The sequence below is a fragment of the Heloderma suspectum genome, chromosome 3 (assembly GCF_057233095.1).
Source record: "Heloderma suspectum isolate Gila_16-S chromosome 3, 16-S_ref, whole genome shotgun sequence".
Lineage (NCBI taxonomy): Eukaryota > Metazoa > Chordata > Lepidosauria > Squamata > Helodermatidae > Heloderma > Heloderma suspectum.
This window is the reverse complement of record NC_139460.1, coordinates 16177736-16203684: the sequence shown is the minus strand read 5'-3', so window position 1 is coordinate 16203684 and position 25949 is coordinate 16177736. Positions and strand designations below refer to the sequence as shown.

The 25949-nt window shown below is 42.2% G+C and overlaps 1 protein-coding gene across 5 annotated transcripts in view; it reads right to left on the bottom strand.

The window, feature by feature from the left end:
* TMEM135 (transmembrane protein 135) overlaps nucleotides 1–25949 on the bottom strand; it is a 269244-nt gene that overhangs the window by 89032 nt on the left and 154263 nt on the right. For 3 of the 5 annotated variants that reach the window (XM_084842555.1, XM_084842550.1, XM_084842552.1), the window contains 2 exons: nucleotides 19365–19411; nucleotides 12431–12514 (listed from right to left, as the gene is read on the bottom strand). In XM_084842555.1, the coding sequence (XP_084698681.1) occupies nucleotides 12431–12514; nucleotides 19365–19411 (131 nt within the window). The remainder of the gene's footprint in view (nucleotides 1–12430; nucleotides 12515–19364; nucleotides 19412–25949) is intronic. The other 2 variants (XM_084842551.1, XM_084842553.1) reach the window with 1 other exon arrangement.

Here is a 25949-nt window from a genome sequence, read left to right as displayed (position 1 = left end):
CTAAGGTGGGTAGTCAAACGACAACTGGAATTACAGGCAAGCATGGCCTGGGAGAACAAAATGAAGTGGGACATAGGTTGATAGAATTTTGCCAAGACAACTCACTGTGCATTAACAAACACTCTCTTCCAACAACCTAAGAGACAATTTTATACATGGACTTCACCAGATGGTCAACACCGAAAGCAGATTGACTACATCCTTTGTAGCCAAAGGTAGCGGACATCTATACAGTCGGTAAAAACAAGACCTGGAGCTGATTGTAGTTCAGATCACGAACTTCTTATTGCACAATTTAGAATCAGACTAAAGAGAATAGGGAAGACCCACAGAGCAGTTAGATATGAGCTCACGAATATTCCTCATGAATATGCAGTGGAGGTGAAGAATAGATTTAAGGGACTAGATTTAGTAGATAGGGTCCCGGAAGAACTGTGGGCAGAAGTTCGCAACATTGTTCAGGAGGCAGCAACAAAAAACGTCCCAAAGAAAAAGAAAATCAAGAAGGCAAGATGGCTGTCTGTTGAGACACTGGGAGTAGCCCAAGAAAGAAGGAAAGCAAAAGGCAACAGTGACAGGGGGAGATATGCCAATTAAATGCAAAATTCCAGAGGTTAGCCAGAAGAGATAAGGAATTATTTTTAAACAAGCACTGCGCGGAAGTGGAAGAAGATAATAGAATAGGAAGGACAAGAGACCTCTTCCAGAAAATTAGAAATTAGGAGGTAAATTCCAGACAAAAATGGGTATGATCAAAAACAAAGATGGCAAGGACCTAACAGAAGCAGAAGAGATCAAGAAAAGGTGGCAAGAATATAAGGAAGATCTGTATAGGAAGGATAATAATATCAGGGATAGATTTGACGGTGTGGTCAGTGAGTTAGAGCCAGACATTCTGAAGAGTGAAGTTGAATGGGCCTTAAGAAGCATTGCTAATAATAAGGCAGCAGGAGATGACGGTATCCCAGCTGAACTGCTTAAAATCAAATTTGGAAAACACAAGAATAGCCAACAAATTGGAAAAAAATCAACTTATATCCCCATACCAAAAAAGGGAAACACCAAAGAACATTCAAACTATCGAACAGTGGCACTTATTTCACATGCCAGTAAGGTAATGCTCAAGATCTTGCATGGTAGACTCCAGCAATTCATGGAACGAGAACTGCCAGATGGACAAGCTGGGTTTTGAAAAGGCAGAGGAACTAGAGACCAAATGGCCAATATCTGCTGGATAATGGAGAAAGCCAGGGAGTTTCAGAAAAACATCTATTAACTAAAAACATATTGACTATTCTCAAGCTTTTGACTGTGTGGATCATAACAAACTGTGGCAAGTTCTTGGTGGGATGGGGATACCAAGTCATCTTGTCTGCCTTCTGAGGAATCTGTATAACGACCAAGTAGCAACGGTAAGAACAGACCACGGAACAACGGACTGGTTTAAGATTGGGCAAAGAGTACAGCAGGGTTGTATACTCTCCCCCTACCTATTCAACCTGTATGCAGAACACATCATGCGACGTGCTGGGCTTGATGAAGCCAAGCTGGAGTTAAAATCACTGGAAGAAACATTAACAATCTCAAATATGCAGATTAATTCAGCCACTTTGATGGCTGAAAGCGAGGAGGAGCTGAGGAACCTTATGGCGAAGGGGAAAGAAGAAAGTGCAAAAGCTGGGTTGCAGTTAAACCTCAAAAAACCCAAGATTATGGCAACCAGCTTGATTGAGAACTGGCAAAATGAGGGAGAAAACGTGGAGGCAGGGACAGACTTTGTCTTTCTAGGCGCAAAGATTACTGCAGATGCTGACTGCAGCCAGGAAATCAGAAGATGTTTGCTTCTTGGGAGGGGAGCAATGACAAATCTTGATAAAATACTTAAGAGCAGAGACATCACACTGACAACAAAGGTCCGCATAGTTCAAGCAATGGTATTCCCCATAGTAACCTATGGCTGCGAGAGCTGGACCATAAGGAAGGTTGAGCGAAGGAAGATAGATACTTTTGAACTGTGGTGTTGGAGGAAAATTCTGAGAATGCCTTGGACTGCAAGATGATCAAACCAGTCCATCCTCCAGGAAATAAAGCCAGACTGCTCACTTGAGGGAATGATATTAAAGGCAAAACTGAAGTACTTTGGCCACAACATGAGAAGACAGGATACCCTGGAGAAGATGCTGATGCTAGGGAAAGTGGAAGGCAAAAGGAAGAGGGGCCGACCAAGGGCAAGATGGATGGATGATTTTCTGGAGGTGACGGACTTGACCTTGGGGGAGCTGGGAGTGGCGACGGCTGACAGGAAGCTCTGGCGTGGGCGGGTCCATGAAGTCACGAAGAGTCGGAAGCGACTGAAAGAATAAACAACAACAATGCATATATATGTGTGTGTGTATTTATATATCAGGCTTTGGGGATACAGTATCATGTTTGGCTTCATTTAAAGTTGTCTGTTGGCAGGGGGAGGCTGTGCAGAGGGGATATGCTGACATATGGCCTGGAAGCACTTCCCTCCTTTTTTCCTTTCTTTTTGGGGGTCTTGGTCTGCTTTTATTCATTGTTGTATTTTTTGTTCTTGCTTTTGAGGGTTTCTTTTTCTTCTCTTAATATCAGGCTTATTAGTCCATTTATTTGTCTGGTTTGTTGTCATAAGCATCCTAAGTACAGTCCTGGATATTTTGAATATGCAGTATGTGATATTGTTTTTACATGGATTGTTTTGTGGTGATGGAAGGTTTTAGAAATATAAGAGAAGGAGCAGTGCGTTGCCTTCAAATGTATAGAGTGTATGGATTCTAAATGTGTGAGACTTTTGTAAGGCTCTGCATACAGTGTAAACAGTGTGGCACAGATGGGATGGTGGGAATAAGTAAGTGTTTCTGATATATAATTGGTTTTGTGGTAGTCTCCTTTTGGTTGTTTCTAATTTGTGAATTATTATATCCTTGAACATAACTACTTGGAATGTTAGGGGCCTTGGTACTCCCATCTAGCAAAGCAAATGCTTTCCAACCTTAAGAAACCTTAAAATGATGTTGCTTTGTTATAGGAACCTCATCTTTTGATGGAAGAAACATTTTCTTACCAATTTTTACAGGGCGAGATTATTCTTTTTTTTTTTTCCAGCTGTGCATCAGAATTGTTTTAGATTCGATTATTTTTTGGTTTCTTTTCTGCTATTTCAATGTGTTACAGAAAACAATTCCTATTTTGGACCATGCCTGGTCCATTTACAACTGAAAATTCTCAATTCTGTTAAAGCTTTTGGCACTTTGTGCATGAATGTTTCACCTCTTAATGATGACAATTTTAAAACACAGATGGCTCCCAAACTTAATGAATATTTTGAGATTAATGGGGGTTCAACCACATCTTGAATATATTTTTATTTATTTTATCTTTATAAATGAAATAAACAATACCAAAAATACCAACAACCTGATCAATACTACAATTTCCCAGCAATACAATATTCTGATGAGGAGACCACAATAACAAAAAGAAAAGGAAAAAGAAAAAGAAAAAGGAAAAAAGGAAAAGAGAGGAGGAAAGGAAGTAAAGGAAAAGAAAAGATGATTCTCAAAAAATTCAGAATTGTATTCCATTGATTAAAGATAATATATACACAATACATATACAAGCCCCAAAAGACATACATTTAGAGTTTCAAAGAGTTTATTCTGAACTATGTAGGAAGGATAGGGGTCCTATGAATCAGGAAATCGAAATTTTCTTTTTGGACTTCGTCTTACCACAATTGGATTTGCTGCAAAAGGAACTATTTGCAGAGCTTTTGCAGGTGGAAAAAGTTAGTTAGTTAGTTAGTTAGTTAGTTAGTTATTTATTGCATTTATATCCCGCCTTTTTTCCTCTTGCAAGGAACCCAAGGTGGCTTACATGATCCTCTTCCTCCTCTCCATTTTATCCTCACAACAACAACCCTGTGAGGTAGGTTGGGCTGAGAGTCTGTGACTGGCCCAAAGTCACCCAGTGAGCTTCCATGGCTGAGTGGGGACTAGACGGATCTCCCGGCTCCCAGTCCAACACTCTCACCACTACACCACACTGGCGTCATTAAGCCAGTGTTAAGTGTGTCACTGAGAATATGGGGCTGTTCACACAACATGCTAATCCGCTCAGTGGCTGAGTGTGGGTTGTTTTGAACTGTGGGTTGTTTGTTGAACCTTAGGTTAGCATGTTGTCTGAATGCAGCACGTTTTCTGCAGAGTGGTTTATCATGTTGTCTGAACACAGGCAGGGTGACTTGTTCACTAAGCAGTCTGGCTTGTTAACCACCCTGAACAAACCAACAAAAAACCATGGGTTCTCAAGGTGGCACGTTTGAAAAAAAATCCACACTGCATGGTTAACAAGCCACCCTGGCTGCATTCAGACAACACACTAACCCACAGTTCAACCAACAACCCACAGTTCAAAATAACCCACACTGAAAGGCTTTTGAATCAGGAACTTTCCCAGTGTATTTATATTATGCCCTAAACCTGGCAAAGACCATACCAACTGTGCAAATTATAGGCCAATTTCCTTATCAGTATGGATCCTAAAATATTAATGGCAATTCTTGCTAATAGACTTCAGCATGTGATACCTACATTTGTATATCCTGAACAAGTGGGATTTATTTGGCAGAGTCAGGGAGCAGATAATTTAAGGCTTGGAGTAAATCTGGTTTCTTTGCATTCTAAAAGAATGGAAGTAAGAGACTCCTTGCTGCATGGGAGACTCCTTGCTGCGTGGGATCGAAAACCAAGTATGTCGTGAGGACCCGTGGACTCGCCAGGTACGTCGTCTCTCGGGACGACAGATTAGAGACATGACTGAAATGTTGCCTGCACTCATAAAGCTGCACTCACTGACAGGTATCCCTTTCTTCTCATCCATGTGGGAACAAATGATACCGCCAAGCGGAGCTACGAAGAAATCACGTCAGACTTTGAAGCTGTGGGAAGGAAACTCAACAACTTTGGGGCCCAGATAGTCTTCTCATCCATCCTTCCAGTAGTTAGAACAGGGATAGAAAGGGAAAGGAAAATACTCCAGGAGAATGACTGGCTACGAAGGTGGTGCCAGCGCAAGGGATTTGGATTCTGGGACCACGGGCTATACTTCCTGGAAGATGGGCTGTTGGCAAGGGACAGGTTGCACCTCACAAAGGCTGGGAAGAATGTGTTTGGCCACAGCATGAAGAACTTCATTAGGAGGGCTTTAAACTGAATCCTACAGGGAAGGGAGATCTAAAGTTGGAGGAAACAATGGACGAAGGCTCATACACCGCAACAGAGAGAACAGCTCTAACAGCACCCAATAATAGTCTTCAGAAACATGTAGGAAGAAAGCCAGACTATAAAGCACATGGTCTTCGATGTCTATATACTAATGCCCAGGAAACAAACAGAACGAACTTGAACTCTTAATACAAGAGGGAAATTATGACTTGATAGGTGTAACTGAGACCTGGAGTGATGACTCTCATGACTAGAATACAGCCATTGAAGGATATAACTTGTTTAAAAAGAACAGGAGGAAGAGAAAGGGAGGTGGAGTTGCACTATATGTTAAAAATACATATCTCTGCACAGCAATACAGGAGGATGAGCTTGGTAGCTCCATCGAGAGTATCTGGGTTAAAATAAAAGGAGCAAAAAATAAAAGGAACATGGTGGTCAGAGTCTACTACTGGCCATCCAATCAAGGAGAAGACAAGGATGAAACTTTTGAAAAGCAAATAGCCAATGTTTCAAGGAAGCATGATGTAGTAGTAATGAGGGACTTCAATTTCCCCGATATTTGTTGGGAGACAAATTCTGCAAAACATGACCCCTCCAGGAAATTCCTGACTTGTGTTTCGGATAACTTCCTCCTACAGAAAGTAGGGGAAGGAACTAGAGGATTGGATATCCTTGACTTGATCCTAACCAACAGAGATGACTTAGTGGTTAAAGTAGCAGTTACAGGAACTCTGGGGGAAAGCGACCATGTTATACTTGAGTTCTTGGTTCTAAGGGAAGCAAAAGCCGAGTGTAGCCAAACGTGTACCCTGGATTTTAGCAAAGCTGATTTTAATAAACTCAGATCAATGATCAGTAAGGTCCCATGGCAAGCGACTCTAATGAGAAAAGGAGTCCAAGCTGGGTGGGAGCTTTTAAAAAAGGAAATTCTAAAGGCACAATTACAAACCATTCCAACAAGAAGAAAAGGTGGAAGACAACAGAAGAAGCCAATGTGGCTTCACAAGAAGCTTAGGGATGACCTGAAAACAAAAAAGGACACAAATAGGAAGTGGAAGAAAGGCCAAGCGACAAAGGAAGAGTACAGGCAGGTAGCACAGAATTGCAGGGATGGCGTCAGGAAAGCTAAAGCTGAGAACGAGCTGAGGTTAGCGAGGGATGTTAAAAGCAACAAAAAGGCTTTCTTCAGATACGTGCATAGTAAAAGGCAGAGGAAAGAAATGGTGGTTCAACTATTAAATAAGGACAGCAAAATGATAACAGACTGCAAAGAAAAGGCAGAAGTGCTCAATTCCTACTTCGGCTCAGTCTTCTCCCAAAAGAGGGTCTATGACCTGCCCCCCCGGCAAAGGCGAAGTACAGGCTGAAGGGGCAGGATTGCAGCTTGAGATCGATAGGTATATGGTCAAGGAACACCTAATTACTTCGAGTGAGTTCAAATCTCCAGGGCCAGATGAACTGCATCCTAGAGTAATAAAGGAACTGGCAGAAGAACTCTCAGAACCGCTGTCTATTATCTTTGAGAAATCATGGAGGATGGGTGAAGTGCCAGATGACTGAGGAGGGCTAATGTTGTCCCTATCTTCAAAAAGGGTAAAAAGGAGGAACCTGGGAACTACAGACCAGTCAGTCCTTCATCAATCCCTGGGAAAATTCTGGAGCAGATGATAAAGTAATCAGTCTGTAAGCACCTTGAGAACAATGCAGTGATTACTCGAAGCCAATATGGATTTGTCAAGAACAAATCCTGCCAGACTAATCTGATCTCATTTTTGGATCAAGTAACCTCCCTTGTGGACTGTGGGAATGCTGTGGACATAATATACCTCGACTTCAGCAAAGCTTTCGACAAACTGCCCTGTGATATCCTGATGAGCAAACTAGCTCAAAGTGGGCTAGATGAGTGCTTATCAATGGGACCTCCTCAAACTGGGGAGAGGTAACGAGTGGGGTACCGCAGGGCTCAGGCCTGGGCCCAGTGCTCTTCAACATTTTTATTAATGTCTTGGAGGAGGGGGTGCAGGGAATGCAGACAAAATTTGCAGATGACACAAAATTGGGTGGGATAGCTAATACTTTGGAAGACAGAAACAAAATTCAAAGTGATCTGGATAGACGCGATTGCTGGGAAGAAAACAGCAGAATGAAATTTAATAGGGATAAATGCCAAGTTCTGCACCTAGGAAAAAGAAACCAAATGCACAGTTACAAGATGGGGGATACGTGGCTCAACAACACTACAAGCGAAAAGGATCTTAGAATTGTTGTCGATCACAAGCTGAATATGAGCCAACAATGTGATGTGGCTGCAAAAAAGGCAAATGCTAATTCGGGATGCGTTAATAGAAGCATAGCTTCCAAATCCCAGGAAGTACTCATTCCCCTCTACTCAGCACTGGTTAGGCCTCATCTGGAGTACTGTGTCCAGTTCTGGGCACCGCACTTTAAGAAGGATGCAGACAAGCTGGAGAGGGTTCAGAGGAAGACAACAAAGATGATCAGGGGACTAGAAACAAAGCCCTATGAGGGGAGACTGAAAGAACTGGGCATGTTTAGCCTTGAGAAGAGAAGACTGAGGGAGATATGATAGTGCTCTTAAAGTACTTGAAAGGGTGTCACAGAGAGGAAGGCTAGGATCTCTTCTCGATCATCCCAGAGTGCAGGACACGGAATAATGGGCTCAAGTGACAGGAAGCCAGATTCCGGCTGAACATCAGGATAAACGTCCTGACTGTTAGAGCAATACGAAAATGGAACCAATTCCCTAGGGAGGTGGTGGGCTCTCCCACACTGGAGGCATCCAAAATGAGGCTGGACAGCCATCTGTCGGGGATGCTCTGACTTGGATTCCTGCATTGAGCAGGGGGCTGGACTAGATGGTCTTGTAGGCCCCTTCCAACCCTACTATTCTATGATTCTATGAATGCATTTGGATACCATTATTTCACTTGTTGTTGAATAAGTGTTTGACAAATTATAGTGGGAGTTTATGCTTGTGACCTTGGAAAATTTTGGATTTCTGCGGGATTCTTTTTTAAGATGGACTAGAATTTTATATCTCTCTCCTGTGTCACAAGTGATGACAAATGGAATTCTTTAAAGTTTCTTTAGTTTGGAGCTGGGCACAAAGCAGGGCTGTCTCTGTCTCCCTTGATATTTGATTTTGTGCTTTGAATCCTTAGCATGGGCAATTAGGCAGAGTAGAGACCTTTACAGTTTTGTCCATCAGCAGGCTGAATATAAAACAGCTTTATACGCAGATGGCTTGTTATTTATCAGTAGGTTAGTGTCTTCTATACCAAAATTAATAAGATTAATGGATACTTGGTACACTTTCAGGTTATACTAGCAATTCGTCAAAATCTGAATTAATGCCTGTTGGTAGTATCAAGACACCCAACGTAGTTATGAAATGGCAATTTCATTGGTGTCTAGAAGTGATGAAGAATCTTGGTATACTGGTGCCTAGAGATATTTCTCAAATGATTAAACTGAATATAAACACAGTACTGGTGGAAATATCTCTTGACTTGGAAAGGTGGGCATCACTCAGAGCCCATATATGTGATGCAAAGAGACCATGAAGATGAATTTATGTACTGCATAATACTCCTTTTTACAGCATTTTGGAAGTGTATTGGGGGGGGGGGGTCTCCTCCCCAATTTTCACTTAAGAGGATGCAGTTGCTGATCAGGGATGGAGGATTTAATTGTCCAGATCTTAGTTTATATCATAAGGCTTATTTGTTAACTTGTTCAAATGACTGGAAAACATTTTCTTTTAATACTCCTCCATGGTTCTAGAGTCAACTTTCTGGCTGGATGGCATTAGGATGTAGGTATATTAAAAGGCAAGGCATCTCTCCACTTGTAATTTTAGCAGCTAGAGAGACTTGGCTTACAATATCTGATCAGGTGCAATTTGATCCACATTCTAATGCTAAATTAACTTTATGGGAGAATCCGGTCTTGAAAATAGAGAGGCAGTGTTTTATGTGGAGGCATTGGGTTACTAGTGGCATGTACACCTTAGATTAATCAATAGGAGCGAACAATGAGGTGTTACCATTTTCGGTATTGCAGGTCAGATATCGCTTAGCATCTAGTGCTGGTTGGCAATATATTCAGCTACAGCATTAGCTGGCATCTATATATGGGCCATAAGTGATGAGTGCTTCAGCACTTCCTATAGCGTAGGAGGAATTAATGGGTTCTTTACAGAAAGCTAAGCCTACAATAGCTGTTTATAAATGTCTTTTGGAATGTAGATGTTCAGAATCATAGAATAGTAGGGTTGGAAGGGGCCTACAAGGCCATCGAGTCCAACCCCCTGCTCAATGCAGGAATCCAAGTCAGAGCATCCCTGACAGGAAGCTGTCCAGCCTCATCTTGAACGCCTCCAGTGTGGCAGCGCCCACTACCTCCTTAGGGAATTGGTTCCATTGTCGTATTGCTCTAACAGTCAGGAAGTTTTTCCTGATGTTTAGCCGGAATCTGGCTTCCTGTCAATTGAGCCCATTATTCCGTGTCCTGCACTCTGGGATGATGGAGAAGACATCCTGGCCTTCCTCTCTGTGACAACCTTTCAAGTACTTGAACAGCGCTATCATATCTCCCCTCAGTCTTCTCTTCTCAAGGCTAAACATGCCCAGTTCTTTCAGTCTCTCCTCATAGGGCTTTGTTTCCAGTCCCCTGATCATCTTTGTTGCCCTCCTCTGAACCCTCTCCATTTAGATATGACTTACCATCTAGTGCTGGTTGGCAATATATTCAGCTACAGCTACAGAAGTAGATGTTCAGAATGTTAGTGAGGAATGGAATAGGGAATTAGTATGCTCTATACAGCCTAATCAATGGAAATTTGCCCTAGCTTCCATATGTACTATTTCTGTTGATTTAAAAAGGAACAAGAAAAAAACTCCTATGGAAATTTGGTACTTTTAACAAATTTAAGAGGTATGCAATTCTCCACCAGCACATTCCAAGACATTTTCAGATGACCTACAGAGATCAACATCAAGTGAATGGGCAAGAATTTATTTCAGTATGAACATGGTATGTCCCAAGGAAATTATATCACTTGGATATTGGTTAAGTAAACCCCTGTGACTGTCAGGTGCAACTCTTGACTATGCAAGCCAACAGAGAGCTTGCTAGCCAGCCCAGCTTCTCATGGATCTCAACATACCAGTCCAGCACTAGAATTCAAGAGCTCTTGAGGACTCAACATGTAGAGCATTGTGGCCAATCTGTCTGACAACTAAAAATCACTTCCAATTTGGAAGCCCAAAAATCCAGTCAGGAATTTTTAGTATTGCTCCCTGTAGCAGAAGGGAAAAGCCAGTCACCACTCCTATCCTTGCCTTGCAGGTCATAGTCTGGGAAATTGAAGCTTTTCAATGAAAGCAGGGGAAATCATTTAGTGTGTTTAGAAAGTAAATATCAAAACCAGCTATTATGAAGCAAAGAGTTTGTTCAAAAGATTCAGAAAGCACCATAGTCAAACACTGACCATATTCCATTAATTGGATGTGGTGAAAATTAAACACAGGAGAAAATTGAAAGAAAGGATGAAGAAAGAGGAAAGGCAGAGCATGATCTATCTATGAATGCAGAAGATCAGGGGAGAAGAAAGCCTAAGAGACACATACAAACCTCCATATGGCTGACAGCCGCAACCCTCTGCTTTGTTCCCAATGTGTCAATATATTATTCTGCAGATGTTTCTCCCGTTCCTCCCTCCAGACTGCCCCATTTCATTTCCCAGTTATACCAGGCCTCCTCCTGCTTCTTCTACTCTAGTCAGCCTTCCCTCTGCAGATGCAACTCACAGTCCCTGGAGATCTCTTAGCCCATTGCCTCATATTGTGATGATGCTACTCCCTCTTGTGATGCCTACGGCATATGGATGGGGAAATCTCCAAGGAGTTCAGCAGGGCCCCACAAAATCCCTGTAGGTTAGATTAGACCAAACATACCTTGCCCTTGAACAGCTGGAGAGCTTCATCACAGACTGGAGATTGAATCTGGAACTCCTACATCCAAACTACATCAGAACTAAAAGCAGAAGCTACACATGATATAGCCCTTGCTAAATTATACTGTTTCATATTCCAGGTGGGGATTCAAATGTTTGAAAAAAAGAGAACATGCATCATACACACAAGAACTAGAATGACCAGGGAAGGGCTAACTCCATGACCTACTAGTTTTTTTCACTTAGAGGGTATTTTGTGGCGCAGAGTGGAAGACAGCAGTATTGCAACCGAATCTCTCCCCACGACCTGAGTTCAATCCCAGCAGAAGCTGGGTCCCAGGTAGCCAGCTCAGGTCGACTCAGCCCTCCATCCTTCCGAGGTCGGTAAAATGAGTACCCAGCTTGCTGGGTGAAAGGTAGTCACGACTGGGGAAGGCAATGGCAAACCACCCCGCTATAGTCTGCCATGAAAATGCCAGCGAAAGCGGCATCCCTCTAGGAGTCAGCAATGACTCGGTGCTTGCACAGGAGGAACCTTTCCTTTCCTTTCCTTATACAACTGACAATTCAAACATTTGCTCTCCCATCCCTTCTGCAGTATGACATTATGCAGCCAAGCAACTGGTACTTCTCATGGGTAATATGCTTGTCTAGTTTAGATCTCATGGCTTTTGACTCCAGCTATATGTAGCCTCAAGATGCACATATTTTTACAGATGCAGCAGGTAGGCATATAATTTAAAAAGTAACAATGCATATGGAAGAGAACCATCTCACACTAATCATATTAATACTACAGCATACCTCATTGTGTTTTCATAATGGGTAATGTAGCCTGTGTAATATCCAACAAGATGAACTATTGCTGGAATTATTTTCTGTTCACATTTGTCAGAAACTCATTTAAAACATTTGCTAGACTGCCTATGGCACAGACTGTTTTAAAAAGATGCTTGATAAAATGCCCAAGCAAAACATTTAGCATGTATCACCACAGCCAAGTTAACACAATGAAAAGAACTGTCATAAAGCAAAGGTCAGCCACAAAATGATGTGATCATCATGAAAGATGCCAAGTGAAAAACAAGCGAGCCAAGGAAAAAGCAGACAGAATTATGACTCCTTTTCTCCTTCACAGATCCCAAGAGGAGGTTTAGAAGAGGTTTATACAATTTGTTCAACTTAAACTACTTGAACGGCTTACCAGCCACTAGCTTGTCGTGAAGATTTAGAGGCTTTATCTTGCCTTCCCTCCCAAAAATCAGCTCTAGAGAAATGCTGGAAATAGCTGAAGATTAGATTAAATTAGATTAGATTAGATTAGATAGATAGACTGACTGACTGACTGACTTTCATAGAATGAATTGCTCCAAGCATGGCACAAACTGCACACTTTGGGGCTTTAACATCAATCTCTACATTTTCAGACCAACCCATTCTTTTAACATCCAACCTGATGAAGAATTATGGAGAATTTGATAGCTTGCTCACAGATTTGTGATAGTTTGGTTAGTCCTAAAAAGGTTATTACCTTGTTGTGGCTTTTTGGCTTTGGGGTGTTTTTTTTTTTTTTTTCTAATTGACTAATATGGCTACCTACTCTCATAGTATCACCTGACAGTAGTTTTCCTAGGACTTTTCAAATCTGAAAGTTGAATATTTTTAACATGTTAGTGACTCGTAATAACATGGAATGTTTTTTTAAAAACTTTGTGTGAATTTTATAGTGTACTTTATGGTTTAGTTGTGCTAATGACTCCTTGCAGAAAGGAAGATGCTGATGACCATACCTCCTGTACATCATGTGAGTGGTAACAGCTTGAAGACAAATATCTGTGCCCTTCAGCATGAAATTCACTTTTCAGGAGCCTTACCAAACTAGTAATATTTTTTTCCCCTCAGGCAAGCATACAGTAGCTACATTATAAGGAGGGGCATGTTTTAGGGGAGTGCATATTAAATTGCCTTTTATTAATGCCATTACTTGCCCTGATAGTGGGCAGGATAATAAGATTAATTATAGAGCAATACAATACATTTATTTTAATATATACTTAAATAATATAAAACAAATATTTAGATTTCTACTCTAATTTGTGTTCAGGCTTACTTTAAGCTGTTGCTTAAAACTATAGGATATGCTGAGAAAATCTTGTAAACAATCCACTTCACAATCTACCATAAAGTTATCTGCCATTTATTGTCCATTTCAATATCAGGGTAACCTAAACAAGTGTCCAGAGTCAAGTACTACTACAGAAATTCCCCAGGCTAATCATAGGCTGTTAACTAGCACTACAAAACAAAACAGAGAGATGTCTGCCAATTTCAGAAATTTAAGGGACAAGGGGAACGTCTTTCCAAAAGACATTTCCCCTCCTTCCTCGTCCTCCATCCTCTTTCTCCACCTACACCCCAGCATATACACCAAGTATATTCTTGGCTAGCATTTGCAAACTATTTTATGACTGGAATTATTAAAAACAAAATATAAAGCTCTGGGGTTTTACAGCAATCTGAAGAAGTCACAGCTGACAAATTCAGGCAGCTATCAATGATTTGTTGTTGTTGTTGTTGTTGCAGAAATCTCTAACTCCAGGAGCTGGAAAGTTGCAGTTACTTTAGCAAAGCTCCCAGGAGAAGCATAATTAAACAATTCAGCTTTGTTAATAACTTTTCCTATATAAGACAATGTGCCTGTTAAAGTCATCTTCATATCTCTGCTTCAGAAATGGTAAATTCACGATGGGCTGGACTGTATGGATGATAGCAGTTGGGAATGTTTTCTAATGCCATAGCTACAGCGTTGTGTAGGTTTTTAACATTTATTTTGTAGGATGCTTTGAGCAACTGGAAAAGTGGGACGGAAATCCATTAACAGTGCAATCCTATACATATCTACTCAAAATTAAGTTCTATTGAATTCACTTGGCTTACTCCCATGTAAGTGAATGCAGGACTGCAGCCTAAACAAACAGACAATAATACCACCTGACTGACTTTAGTGATACTTTTTGTTTTGAAAACCCGCACCTATTTATCTTCTATTACTATGTCCCAGTATAGCCAGTGACATGTCAATCAATCATAGAATCACAGAATAGTAGGGTTGGAAAGGGCCTGTAAGACCATCGACTCCAACCTCCTGCTCAGTGCAGGAATCTAAGTCAAGGCATCCCTGAGAGATGGCTGTCCAGCTTCATCTTGAATACCTCCAGTGTGGGAGAGCCCACTATCTCCCAGGCAATGGTTCCATTGTCATATTGCTCTAACAGTCACGACGTTTTTCCTGATTTTCAGCCAGAATCTGGCCTCCTGTAACTTGAGCCCATTATTCCGTGTCCAGCACTCTAGGATGATCGAGAAGAGATCCTTCCTCTCTGTGACAGTCTTTCAAGTACTTGAACAGCGCCATCATATCTCCCTTCAGTCTTCTCTTCTCAAGGCTAAACATGCCCAGTTCTTTCAGTCTCTCCTCATAGGGCTTGTTTCCAGTCCCCTGATCATCTTTGTTGCCCTCCTCTGAACCCTCTTTTGCAGTTTGTCTGCATCCTTCTTCAAGTGTGGTGCCTAGAACTGGACACAGTACTCAAGATGACACTTAACCAGTGCTGAGTAGAGGGGAACTAGTTACTTCACGTGATTTGGAAGCTATACTTCTATTAATGCAGCCCCAAATAGCATTTGCCTTTTTTGCAGCAACATCACATTGTTGGCTTATGTTCAGCTCGTGATCTACAACCATTCCAAGATCCTTCTCACTTGTAGTATTGTTGCGCCAAGCATCGCCAATTGTGTAACTGTGCATTTGGTTTCTTTTTCCTAGGTGGAGAACTTGGCATTTATCTCTATTAAATTTAATTCGGTTGTTTTCTGCCCAGTGCTCCAGTCTATCAAGATCACTTTTAATTTTATTTCTGTTTTCCAGGGTATTAGCTATCCCATCGAATTTTGTGTCAATTTTGATCAGCATTCCCTGCAACTCCTCATCCAAGTCATTAGTAAAAATGTTGAAGAGCACTGGGCCCAGGACTGAGCCCTGCGGTACCCCACTCGTTACCTCTCCCCAGTTTGAAAAGATCCCATTGATCGGACTCTCTGAGTACGATTCTGTAGCCAACTGTGGATCCACCTGATTGTCGTTGCATCTAGCCCACTTTGAGCTAGTTTGCTCATCAGGATATCATTGGGCAGTTTGTCAAAAGCTTTGCTGAACTCGAGGTATATTATGTCCACAGTATTCCCACAGTCCACAAGGGAGGTTACCTGATCCAAAAATGAGATCAGATTTGTCTGGCAGGATTTGTTCTTGACAAATACATGTTGGCTTCAAGTAATCACTGCATTGTTCTCAAGGTGCTTACAGATGGATTGCTTTATCATCTGCTCCAGAATTTTCCCAAGGATTGACGAGGGACTGACTGGTCTGTAGTTCCCAGGTTCCTCCTTTTTGCCCTTTCTGAAGACAGGGACAACATTAGCCCTCCTCCAGTCATTTGGCACTTCACCCATCCTCCATGATTTCTCAGAGATAATAGACAGTAGTTGTGAGAGTTCTTCTGCCAGTTCCTTTATTACTCTAGGATGCAGTTCATCTGGCCCTGGAGATTTGAACTCACTCGAAGTAATTAGGTGTTCCTTGACCATATACCTATCGATCTCAAGCTGCAATCCTGCCCCTTCAGCCTGTACTTCGCCTTTGCCGGGCAGCGGGTCATAGACCCTCTTTTGGGAGAAGACTGAGCCAAAGTAGGAATTGAGCACTTCTGCCTTTTTCTTGTCATCTGTTATCATTTTGTCATCCTAGTTTAATAGTTGAACCACCATTTCTTTCCTCTGGCTTTTACTATGCATGTATCTGAAGAAAGCCTTTTTGCTGCTTTTAGCATCCCTGGCTAACCTCAGCTCGTTCTCAGCTTTAGCTTTCCTGACGCCATCCCTGCAATTCTGTGCTACCTGCCTGTACTCTTCCTTTGTCGCTTGGCCTTCCTTCCACTTCCTATTTGTGTCCTTTTTTGTTTTCAGGTCATCTCTAAGCTTTCTGTGAAGTCACATTGTCTTCTTCTGTTGCCTTCCACCTTTTCTTCTTGTTGGAATGGTTTGTAATTGTGCCTTGAGAATTTCCTTTTTTAAAAACTCCCACCCATCTTGGATTCCTTTTCTCATTAGAGTCGCTCGCCAAGGGACCTTACTTATCATTGTTCTGAATTTATTAAGACTGGCTTTCCTAAAATCCAGGGTACGCATTTGGCTACACTCAGCTTTTGCTTCTTTCAGAACCAAGAACTCAAGTATAACATGGTCGCTTTCCCCCAGAATTCCTGTAACTGCTACTTTATCCACTAAGTCATCTCTGTTGGTTAGGATCAAGTCAAGGATAGCCGATCCTCTTGTTCCTTCCTCTACTTTCTGAAGGAGGAACTTATCAGCAACACAAGTCAGGAATTTCATGGAGGAGCCATATTTTGCAGAATTTGTCTCCCAACAAATATCGGGGAAATTGAAGTCCCCCATTACTACTACATCATGCTTCCTTGAAACATTGGCTATTTGCTTTTCAAAAGTTTCATCCTTGTCTTCTCCTTGATTGGATGGCCAGTAGTAGACTCTGACCACCATGTTCCTTTTATTCTTTGCTCCTTTTATTTTAACCCAGATGCTCTCAATGGGGCTACCAAGCTCATCCTCCTGTATTGCTGTGCAGAGATATGTATTTTTAACATATAGTGCAACTCCACCTCCCTTTCTGTTCCTCCTGTTCTTTTTAAACAAGTTATATCCTTCAGTTGCTATATTCCAGCCATGGAAGTCATCCCACCAAGTCTCAGTTACACCTATCAAGTCATAATTTCCCTCCCATATTAAGAGTGAAAACTCGTTCTGTTTGCTTCCCATGCTCTGGGCATTAGTATACAGACATTGAAGACAATGTGCTTTATAGTCTGGCTTTCTTCCTACATATTTTTGAAGACTATTATTGGGTACTATAAGAGCTGTTCTCTCTGTCGTGGTGCATGAGCCTTCGTCCATTGTTACCCCAACTCTACATCTCTCTCCCCCGTAGGATTCAGCTCAAAGCCCTCCTGATGAAGTTCTTCATGCTGTGGCCAAACACATTCTTCCTATCCTTTTGAGGTGCAACCCATCCCTTGCCAACAGTCCATCTTCCAGGAAGCATAGTCCGTGGTCCCAGAATCCAAATCTCTCATGTCAGCACCACCTTCGTCGCCAGTCATTCACCTGGAGTATTTTTCTTCCCCTTTCTATCCCATTTCTAACTACTGGAAGGATGGATGAGAAAACTATCTGGGCCCCAAAGTTGTCGAGTTTCCTTCCCAAAGCTTCAAAGTCTGACATGATTTCTTCGTAGCTCCGCTTGGCGGTATCATTTGTTCCCACATAGATGAGAAGAAAGGGATACCTGTCAGTGGGCTTTAGGAGTGTAGAGAACCCTTCAGTCATATCTCTAATCCGTCCTCCTGGGAGACAGCATACCTGGCGAGTCCATGGGTGTTCGCAACATACTTGGGTTCCAATCCCAAGTGGCAAGGAGTCTCCTTCAACTACTACTCTTCTTGTTGTTGTAGGCCTTGGTTTCATTGCCTTGGTTTCACTCAGTCAAGGAGCAAGGAAGCTCCCTGAGCTTTTCATTCCCCAGAGCCAAACTACTGTTCCCTTGGTTTTGACCCATCCTGGTCCAGCCTCTGAACCATCGAGTCCTTTGTACCCTTTGACCAGGTTTGCATGATCACAGAGGGGAAAGTAAGCCACAGTACCTTATTTCCCCCACCGTGCATGCTGGTGGAATTTGCATAATTACCCTCACTAGTGCAGCTTGCCATGTTATGCAAATGTGACAAAGGCGACTTCTTGCCATGGTTAACAAGCTACCAAGAACCCATTGGCTGTTGCTGGATTATTTACAGGTTGTTTCCCTCTCAAAGAAGCCATGCCACCCAGGTTTGGATGACAACAAGCCATGCCTGGATGGGTAATTAGGCAAATGGCAGCCAGCACATGCCGCAGCTTAAACAAACAACCATGGCTTGTTTAAGGTGTTGTAATTGTGCGATCCAGGCCACTGTGTTTTTAGCAAATGGATGTTTTGGACAATAATGCATAGCTCTGCCCTGTGTTGAAGTGTGCTGAAAGACTGAAAGTGGATAGCGAAATCATGAATCAGTTCCCTGTATGAACTCTTCATTTGACAGAATGCTTTAAAATGTCATTATTTATTATATATTTATTTACTGCATTTTTATCCCACTTTTCAGTTAATTATTGTCTCCCAAAGCAGCTCACATCAATAAAAGCAGCTAACAACTGGGAAAGGATATGGACTTTCTGAATATCCAAAACAAGGAGGTAGCCACAAAAAGATTTCAAATCCTGCAAGCTCCATGGCACCAGGAATAGTTGAATGCTTATTAGCCAAACCCAAACTCAGAATACTTTTTAGTATCTAGGGAAATATTTTGCAGAATTAATGAAGTGAACTACATTTTAGCCAACTGGAATGTGCATGGGGTGGGAGTGGATTTTAAACTATCCTAATAATCCAGTTATCCCTGTATTTATTAGTTTTTGCATTCTTTTATTTACTTGTCAGGGTTCCTGTTTTCCCCCCTATGGAAAATAACTCAAGGCAATTGGGGCAGAAACAGAAATGGACGTCTTTGCAAAATGCCATTCTCTTAAAAAGAGTCAAAGGAAAAAATCATTATATGCATATTCCTCACACACATCATAATCACAAATTTTCCCAACACCAGTCAAATTTTGGCTCTTCTTACAACTAGTAATAGTAGGTTGCTTTGGAACCACAACAGCAGGCAGTTGTCCACAAATACAATGGGTGTTATCTTTGATTTGAAACCAAATGAGTAAGTGGCACCTTACAGGACACTCCCCCAATCTTTACTGAACTTCCTCTTTAGCAGATTGGGTCATGTAATAAGATTTCAAGAAGGTTAACATTTTGCAATGTAAATTAAGTACTACCAAGAACTATTTTATTTTATTTTATTAGAATAGAATCTGTCACTTTCTGTTTCAGAAGAAAACATGAAGATATAAAAACAGGCCACTTTCCATTTCAAATAACCCTTTAATATATAGAAAAATGTAGGACCACATACCTGAAAAAGAACATAAACAGGGCAGCTGTAATGCAGAACAAAAGGACCTACAAAGAAGGAAAAGAACATCATGTAAAGAACTAATAAGAAGTGTGTCACAATTGACCTTGAGTTGTGTAAAGCTTAAATAATTCAGTGAAGTGTTTTAAGGATTTAGAATAATTTATTTTTAAAGGTTCTTTTTTCCAGCATGCTTTATTTCTGACATTCCAACATTTTGAAGATTTTTGTTTCCTGAAGTTCAGGGCTGAGAGATTTGAGGACATAGTGTGGAATATTGGAGGACAATCCTTATCCAGAAGACATGAAAAAAGAAGATGGAGCAGGGGTCAAAGGTTTTGTGGGATGGAGCCCTGCCTTTTCGATACTGCCAGTACCCCATCTCTCTTTCTAGTTTCCAACCCTTCAGAAGAAAACGTCTCTAGTTTCCTGTGGACAAACAAACTTGTTGAAGTTTTCACATACAGAAGTGCTCCTGTGAACCACTGTTGTAAGTAAATTGTGCAACTGGGATTAATTTGGAAGAGACTACACGTAAATCAACTGTGGATAAAATCCACCATAAATCCTACTTAAAGTAGACCCACTGAAATGAATGGGACTGAAGGTAGTCATGACTAACTGAAGTCCAATTCATTTCAGTGATCAACTCCAAGTAGGACTTACTGTGGATTTTACCCTGTGAATCCAGAAACACTAGGAGTATTTTAAATTTGAAAATTATTAATTATAATGTTATGAGAAATAGCTTTCAGTCCACTGGGTATATATTCTATATGGTGCAAAATGTAAATTAAGTTCCTTCTCTAGACTTGCTTTTGATAGCTAGAAGATTACTCTTGTCACAAAAGTTGCCCATGACATTTTGTTTTTTTCATTAACCACTGTGAAAGTCCTTCATGGTACCCCACAGTCTTGCTATATGTACTTGTCTACAGGAAGATCCATCCATTGGATGAACTGGAAATTTGTCTTATGTCTGTGCCTGAAGAAAACAACAACAGCAGGGAAGCAAAGGGATGGGAGGTAGCCACAGAACTGGCACTAAAATGGCACAGACAGGCACAAAAAGGAGCACAAAGATGGGGAAATGAATAGATGAGGAATGGGGGAGGTGGCAACACTCCAAAGGGTGCCAAGAGCCAGGTTTCGTCGAGGGCACCTGGCTGGCTCAGCATGACCACGGGGCCTTTTCCAGGGTTCCATACAGATCACGAACAAGGGAATGCTCGCTGTATAAACTGGGTAGCACTTTAACACCAACTGAGGCGTCGCGGAAAGATTACCACTATGCTGCTGCTGACAACCAGAAGTACTGACTGTGGGCACTCACCCTTGGAAGGAATTAGTATCAAAGATAGAAGCACAAGTGAACACCCTGCCAGCATATGCCAAACATCAAGGTTAAACCTGAAGAGCTTGGATTTCTCCCATTCCCATCCCCCTGCAACCCCGCACCCCACCACAAATGTGCACTAGAGGCTTGCATCAGGATTTGGGTTGAGCGACAACTAGCAAGTCTACAGAAACATCCAGACTATGGGCTTACACACACTTATTTCAAAAGTTAATGAAACTTCAGTTGCACATATAAACACTGCTTGCAACCCCCTGCTGTTTCCTCCACGTGTTTTCATTGCTACCTACTGGCATAGGTCCATGCATAATTTCAGCATAGATATGCTGCCACAGTTGCATCTCAGCATGTCAGAGCAAGTTAATTATTTTATTTTTCCAGCAGTGGGTGATGTTGGCAGCAGTTCAAATTGCTACAAGGGCTTTTTGATCATTAACAGCCAACTTGGGAGCATATGATTAGATAAAAACTGGATTCAGACGGAGCTTACTCCACTGGTTATTTTAAAGGCAAAAATAGAGGCTGTTGGTTTTTAAGTTGTGATTTCCCCCAAATGCACTTTTTTGTACTATTTCCATAGTCCACAAAAAGACAGATGAAATTTAAAAGCACTGTGGCAACATACTTGGTCACCCATAGGTATTGTAATGCTCAAAACCTAACCTCTGATATTTACCAACTCCACAAAACAAACTCTTCTCGCTAGGGTGCTTGGCTTGGACATGAAGTACAGCACACTGTAAAAGCAACACAATCCTGAAGCGACCTTGCTGTAGGACAAGCTAGAAGTCAAACTAAAAAAAAAGCTTTAAACCTATATGAGAGTTTTAAATGTAGCTCCTAGCTAGATAAGGCTAGCAGAAAGTTTGTCAAGTAGTACTTAAGTCATTTTTAAGTGCCTGAAAAGATTAGGCTGTCTTGGGGGCACAGAGACAAAACCCAGTCCCCTTGCAACTTCCAACTGCATTATTGGTTTCTGGTAGCAATCCTTCATTTAAAGATAATGGGAAGGACCCAAAGAGCTGCACTTTGGACATGGTTCAGTGACCGGCATTTTCCAATAGGATTTCTTCTTCTTCTTGAACTGCAGGGCCCCTATGCTACATTACAAAATGTTTGGTTGACCATGTGGCATGTGGGGAGGGTGCAGTTATTGAAACACACAGCCAATGCCTCTTAGGGTATATGAAATGAGTAGTTCTTTTCTTTAAATCTGCCTATATCCTAAAGCTCCCCTTCATGGATCACTGCCTTGTTGTGGCGAAGGGGCTTGCGTAACTCAGTGAAGCCATAAACTATGCCGTGCAGGGCCACCCAAGACAGACAGGTCATGGCACAGAGTTCTGACAAAATGTGGTCCACTGGAGAAGGAAATGGCAACCCACTCCAGTATTCTTGCCAAGAAAACCCCATGGAACGTATCACAAGGCTAAAAGAGATGACGCCGGAAGATGAGCCCCTCAGGTCAGAAGGTGTCCAATATACTACTGGGGAAGAGCAGAGGGAATTTCCAAGTAGCTCCAGAAAGAGTGAAGCGGCTGAGCCAAAGCCGAAAAGACACTCAGCTGTGGATGTGTCTGGTGGTGAAAAGAAAATCCGATGCTGTAAAGAACAATATTGTTTAGGAACCTGGAATGTCAGATCAATGAATCAAGGTAAGCTGGAGGTGGTCAAACATGAGATGGCAAGATTGAACATCAACATCTTGGGAATCAGCAAACTAAAATGGACAAGCATGGGCGAATTTACTTCAGGTGACCATTATATCTACTACTGTGGGTAAGAATCCCTTAGAAGAAATGGAGTAGCACTCATAGTCAACAAAAGGGTGGGAAAAGCAGGACTGGGGTACAATCTTAAAAATGACAGAATGATCTCAGTACGAATCCAAGGCAAACCATTCAACATCACAGTAATTCAAGTCTATGCCCCAACCACTGATGCCGAAGAAGCTGAGGTTGATCGGTTCTATGAAGACCTACAACACCTTCTAGAACTAACACCAAAAAAAGATGTCCTTTTCATCGTAGGGGACTGGAATGTTGAAGTAGGAAGTCAAGAAATCACTAGGATAACAGGCAAGCATGGCCTTGGTGTACAAAATGAAGCAGGACAAAGGATAATAGAGTTTTGCCAAGAGAACACGCTGATCATAGCAAACACTCTTTTCCAACAGCACAAGAGGAGACTCTACACATGGACATCACCACATGGTCAATATCGAAATCAGATTGATTATGTCCTTTGCAGCCAAAGATGGAGAAGCTCTATACTGTCAGTAAAAACAAGAGCTGGAGCTGACTGTGGCTCAGATCATGAGCTGCTTCTTGCAAAATTTCGGCTTAAATTGAAGAACGTCGGGAAAACCACTAAACCGTTCAGGTATGACCTAAATCATATCCCTGATGAATATGCAGTGGAGGTGAGGAATAGATTTAAGGGATTAGACCTGATAGACAGAGTGCCTGAGGAACTACGGACGGACGTCCGTAACATTGTTCAGGAAGCAGCACCTCAATCCATCCCCAAGAAAAAGAAATGCAAGAAAGCCAAGTGGCTGTCTGATGAGGCTTTACAAGTAGCTGAGGAAAGAAGGGAAGCGAAAAGCAAGGGAGAAAGGGGAAGATATATGCAACTGAATGCAGAGTTCCAGAGAATAGCAAGGAGAGACAAGAAGGACTTTTTAAATGAACAATGCAAAGAAATCGAGGAAAACAACAGAATGGGAAAGACTAGAGATCTCTTCAAGAATCTCAAGGGAACGTTTTGTGCAAAGACTGGCATGATAAAGGACAAAGAAGGCAGGGACCTAACAGAAGCAGATGAGATTAAGAAGAGGTGGAAAGAACACACAGAAGAACTATACAGGAAAGATCCGAATGTCCCTGATAGCCATGATAGTGCGGTCACTGAACTTCAGCCGGACATCCTAGAGAGTGAAGTCAAGTGGGCCTTAGGAAGCATTACTAACAACAAAGCTAGCGGAGATGACAGTATTCCAGCTGAGCTATTTAAGATCCTAAAAGATGATGCTGTTAAAGTGCTGCACTCAATATGCCAACAAATTTGGAACACTCAACAGGGGCCACAAGACTGGAAAAGGTCAGTTTACATTCCAATTCCGAAGAAGGGCAACGCCAAAGAGTGTTCAAACTACCGTACAATTGCGCTCATTTCACATGCCAGCAAGGTTATGCTTAAAATCCTACAAGCTGGGCTTCAGCAGTATGTGAACCAAGAACTACCGGAAGTACAAGCTGGGTTTCGAAGAGGCAGAGGAACTAGAGATCAAATCGCCAACTTTCGCTGGCTCATGGAGAAAGCAAGAGAATTCCAGAAAAATGTCTATTTCTGCTTCATTGACTACATAAAGCCTTTGATTGTGTGGATCACAACAAACTGTGGCAAATTCTGAAAGAGATGGGGGTACCAGACCACCTTACCTGTCCCCTGAGAAGCCTGTATGAGGGTCAAGAAGCAACAGTAAGAACCAGACATGGAACAACCGAGTGGTTCAAAATTGGGAAAGGTGTACGACAAGGCTGCATATTGTTGCCCTGCTTGTTTAACTTATATGCACAGTACATCATGAGAAACGCCGGGATGGATGAATCACAGGTCGGAATTATGATTGCTGAGAGAATTATCAATAACCTCAGATACGCAGATGATACCACCCTAATGGCAGAAAGCGAAGAGGATCTAAAGAGCCTCTTGTTGAGGGTGAAAGAGGAGAGTGCAAAAGCTGGTTTGAAACTCAACATTAAAAAAACGAAGATCATGGCATCTGGCCCCATCACTTCCTGGCATATAGAAGGGGAAGAAATGGAAGCAGTGACAGATTTTATTTTCTTGGGCTCCAAGATCACCGCAGACGGTGACTGTAGCCATGAAATTAAAAGACGCTTGCTCCTTGGGAGGAAAGCTATGGCAAACCTAGACAGCATAGGAAGAAGCAGAGACATCACCTTGCTGACAAAGGTCCATCTAATCAAAGCTATGGTTTTCCCAGTAGTAACGTATGGCTGTGGGAGCTGGACTATAAGGAAGGCTGAGCGCCAAAGAATTGATGCTTTTGAACTGTGGTGCGGGAGAAGACTCTGACGAGTCCCCTGGACTGCAAGGAGGTCAAATCAGTCCATCCTAAAGGAAATCAACCCTGACTGCTCATTGGAAGGACAGATACTGAAGCTGAAGCTCAAATATTTTGGCCACCTAATGCGAAGAGAAAACTCTCTGGAAAAGACCCTGATGCTGGGAAAGACTGAAGGCAAAAGAAGAAGGGGACGGCAGAGGATGAGATGGCTAGATAGCATCACTGATGCAATGAATATGAACTTTAGCATGCTCTGGGAGAGAGCGCAGGACAGGAAGGCCTGGCGTGCTATGGTCCATGGGGTCACGAAGAGTCGGACACGACTGAACAACAACAACAATATCCTAAAGCTAGCAAAACAAAACACACAACTGGTCAAATCAAAGGGCCATGTAGTCAAGCAGAAGGATAGGATGAGTGCTCAATGCAAATTCTCCCCTCTCAAATAAGATAGCTCCAAGCTTACAGGAACATAGGAAGCTGCCTTATACTGAGGCAGACCACTGGTCTGTCTAGCCCAATATTGTTGACATTGACTGTCCGCGACTCTCCAGGGTTTCAGGCAGGAATTTGTATTGCAAGCCTACCTGGAGATGTGGGATTGAATGTGGTACCTTCTGTATGCAAAGCACGTGCTCTACCATAAGCTACATCCCCTCCCTGGGCCAAACTGCAGCTTACACCTCACCTGCACAATTTCTAGCCATAAATAAAAGTCCTAGTACAAGCCCCATGATATTTCAGCTGAGCAGAGTGTCTTCTGCAGCAAAGGATCATGGGGCTTGTACTGAATCCTATGATTTCCAGCTGCAAATGAAAAAGCTCTGCACAGTCCAGGAGGCCCTGTGCGGCCTCTCCTCGGCTGTGAACACTATTTGCAGCTAGGGATCATGGGGTCTGTATTAGCCCCACAATCCACAACTGCAAATGATGAGAGCCTTCCATCATTTGTTATACCCACCCCATTTCTGGGGAAAGGGTACAGGGGTAATACAGAACAGGAGTGGTGGCCAAACTAGGCTTTTCATGTGTTTCATCAAGCCCTTGGAAAACCCTTGGTTTTTTAAGTGTTGGACAGGAACACTCCAGACAGCCCAATTTATGTTCAACACAGGCAGGACAGTGAGGTCCA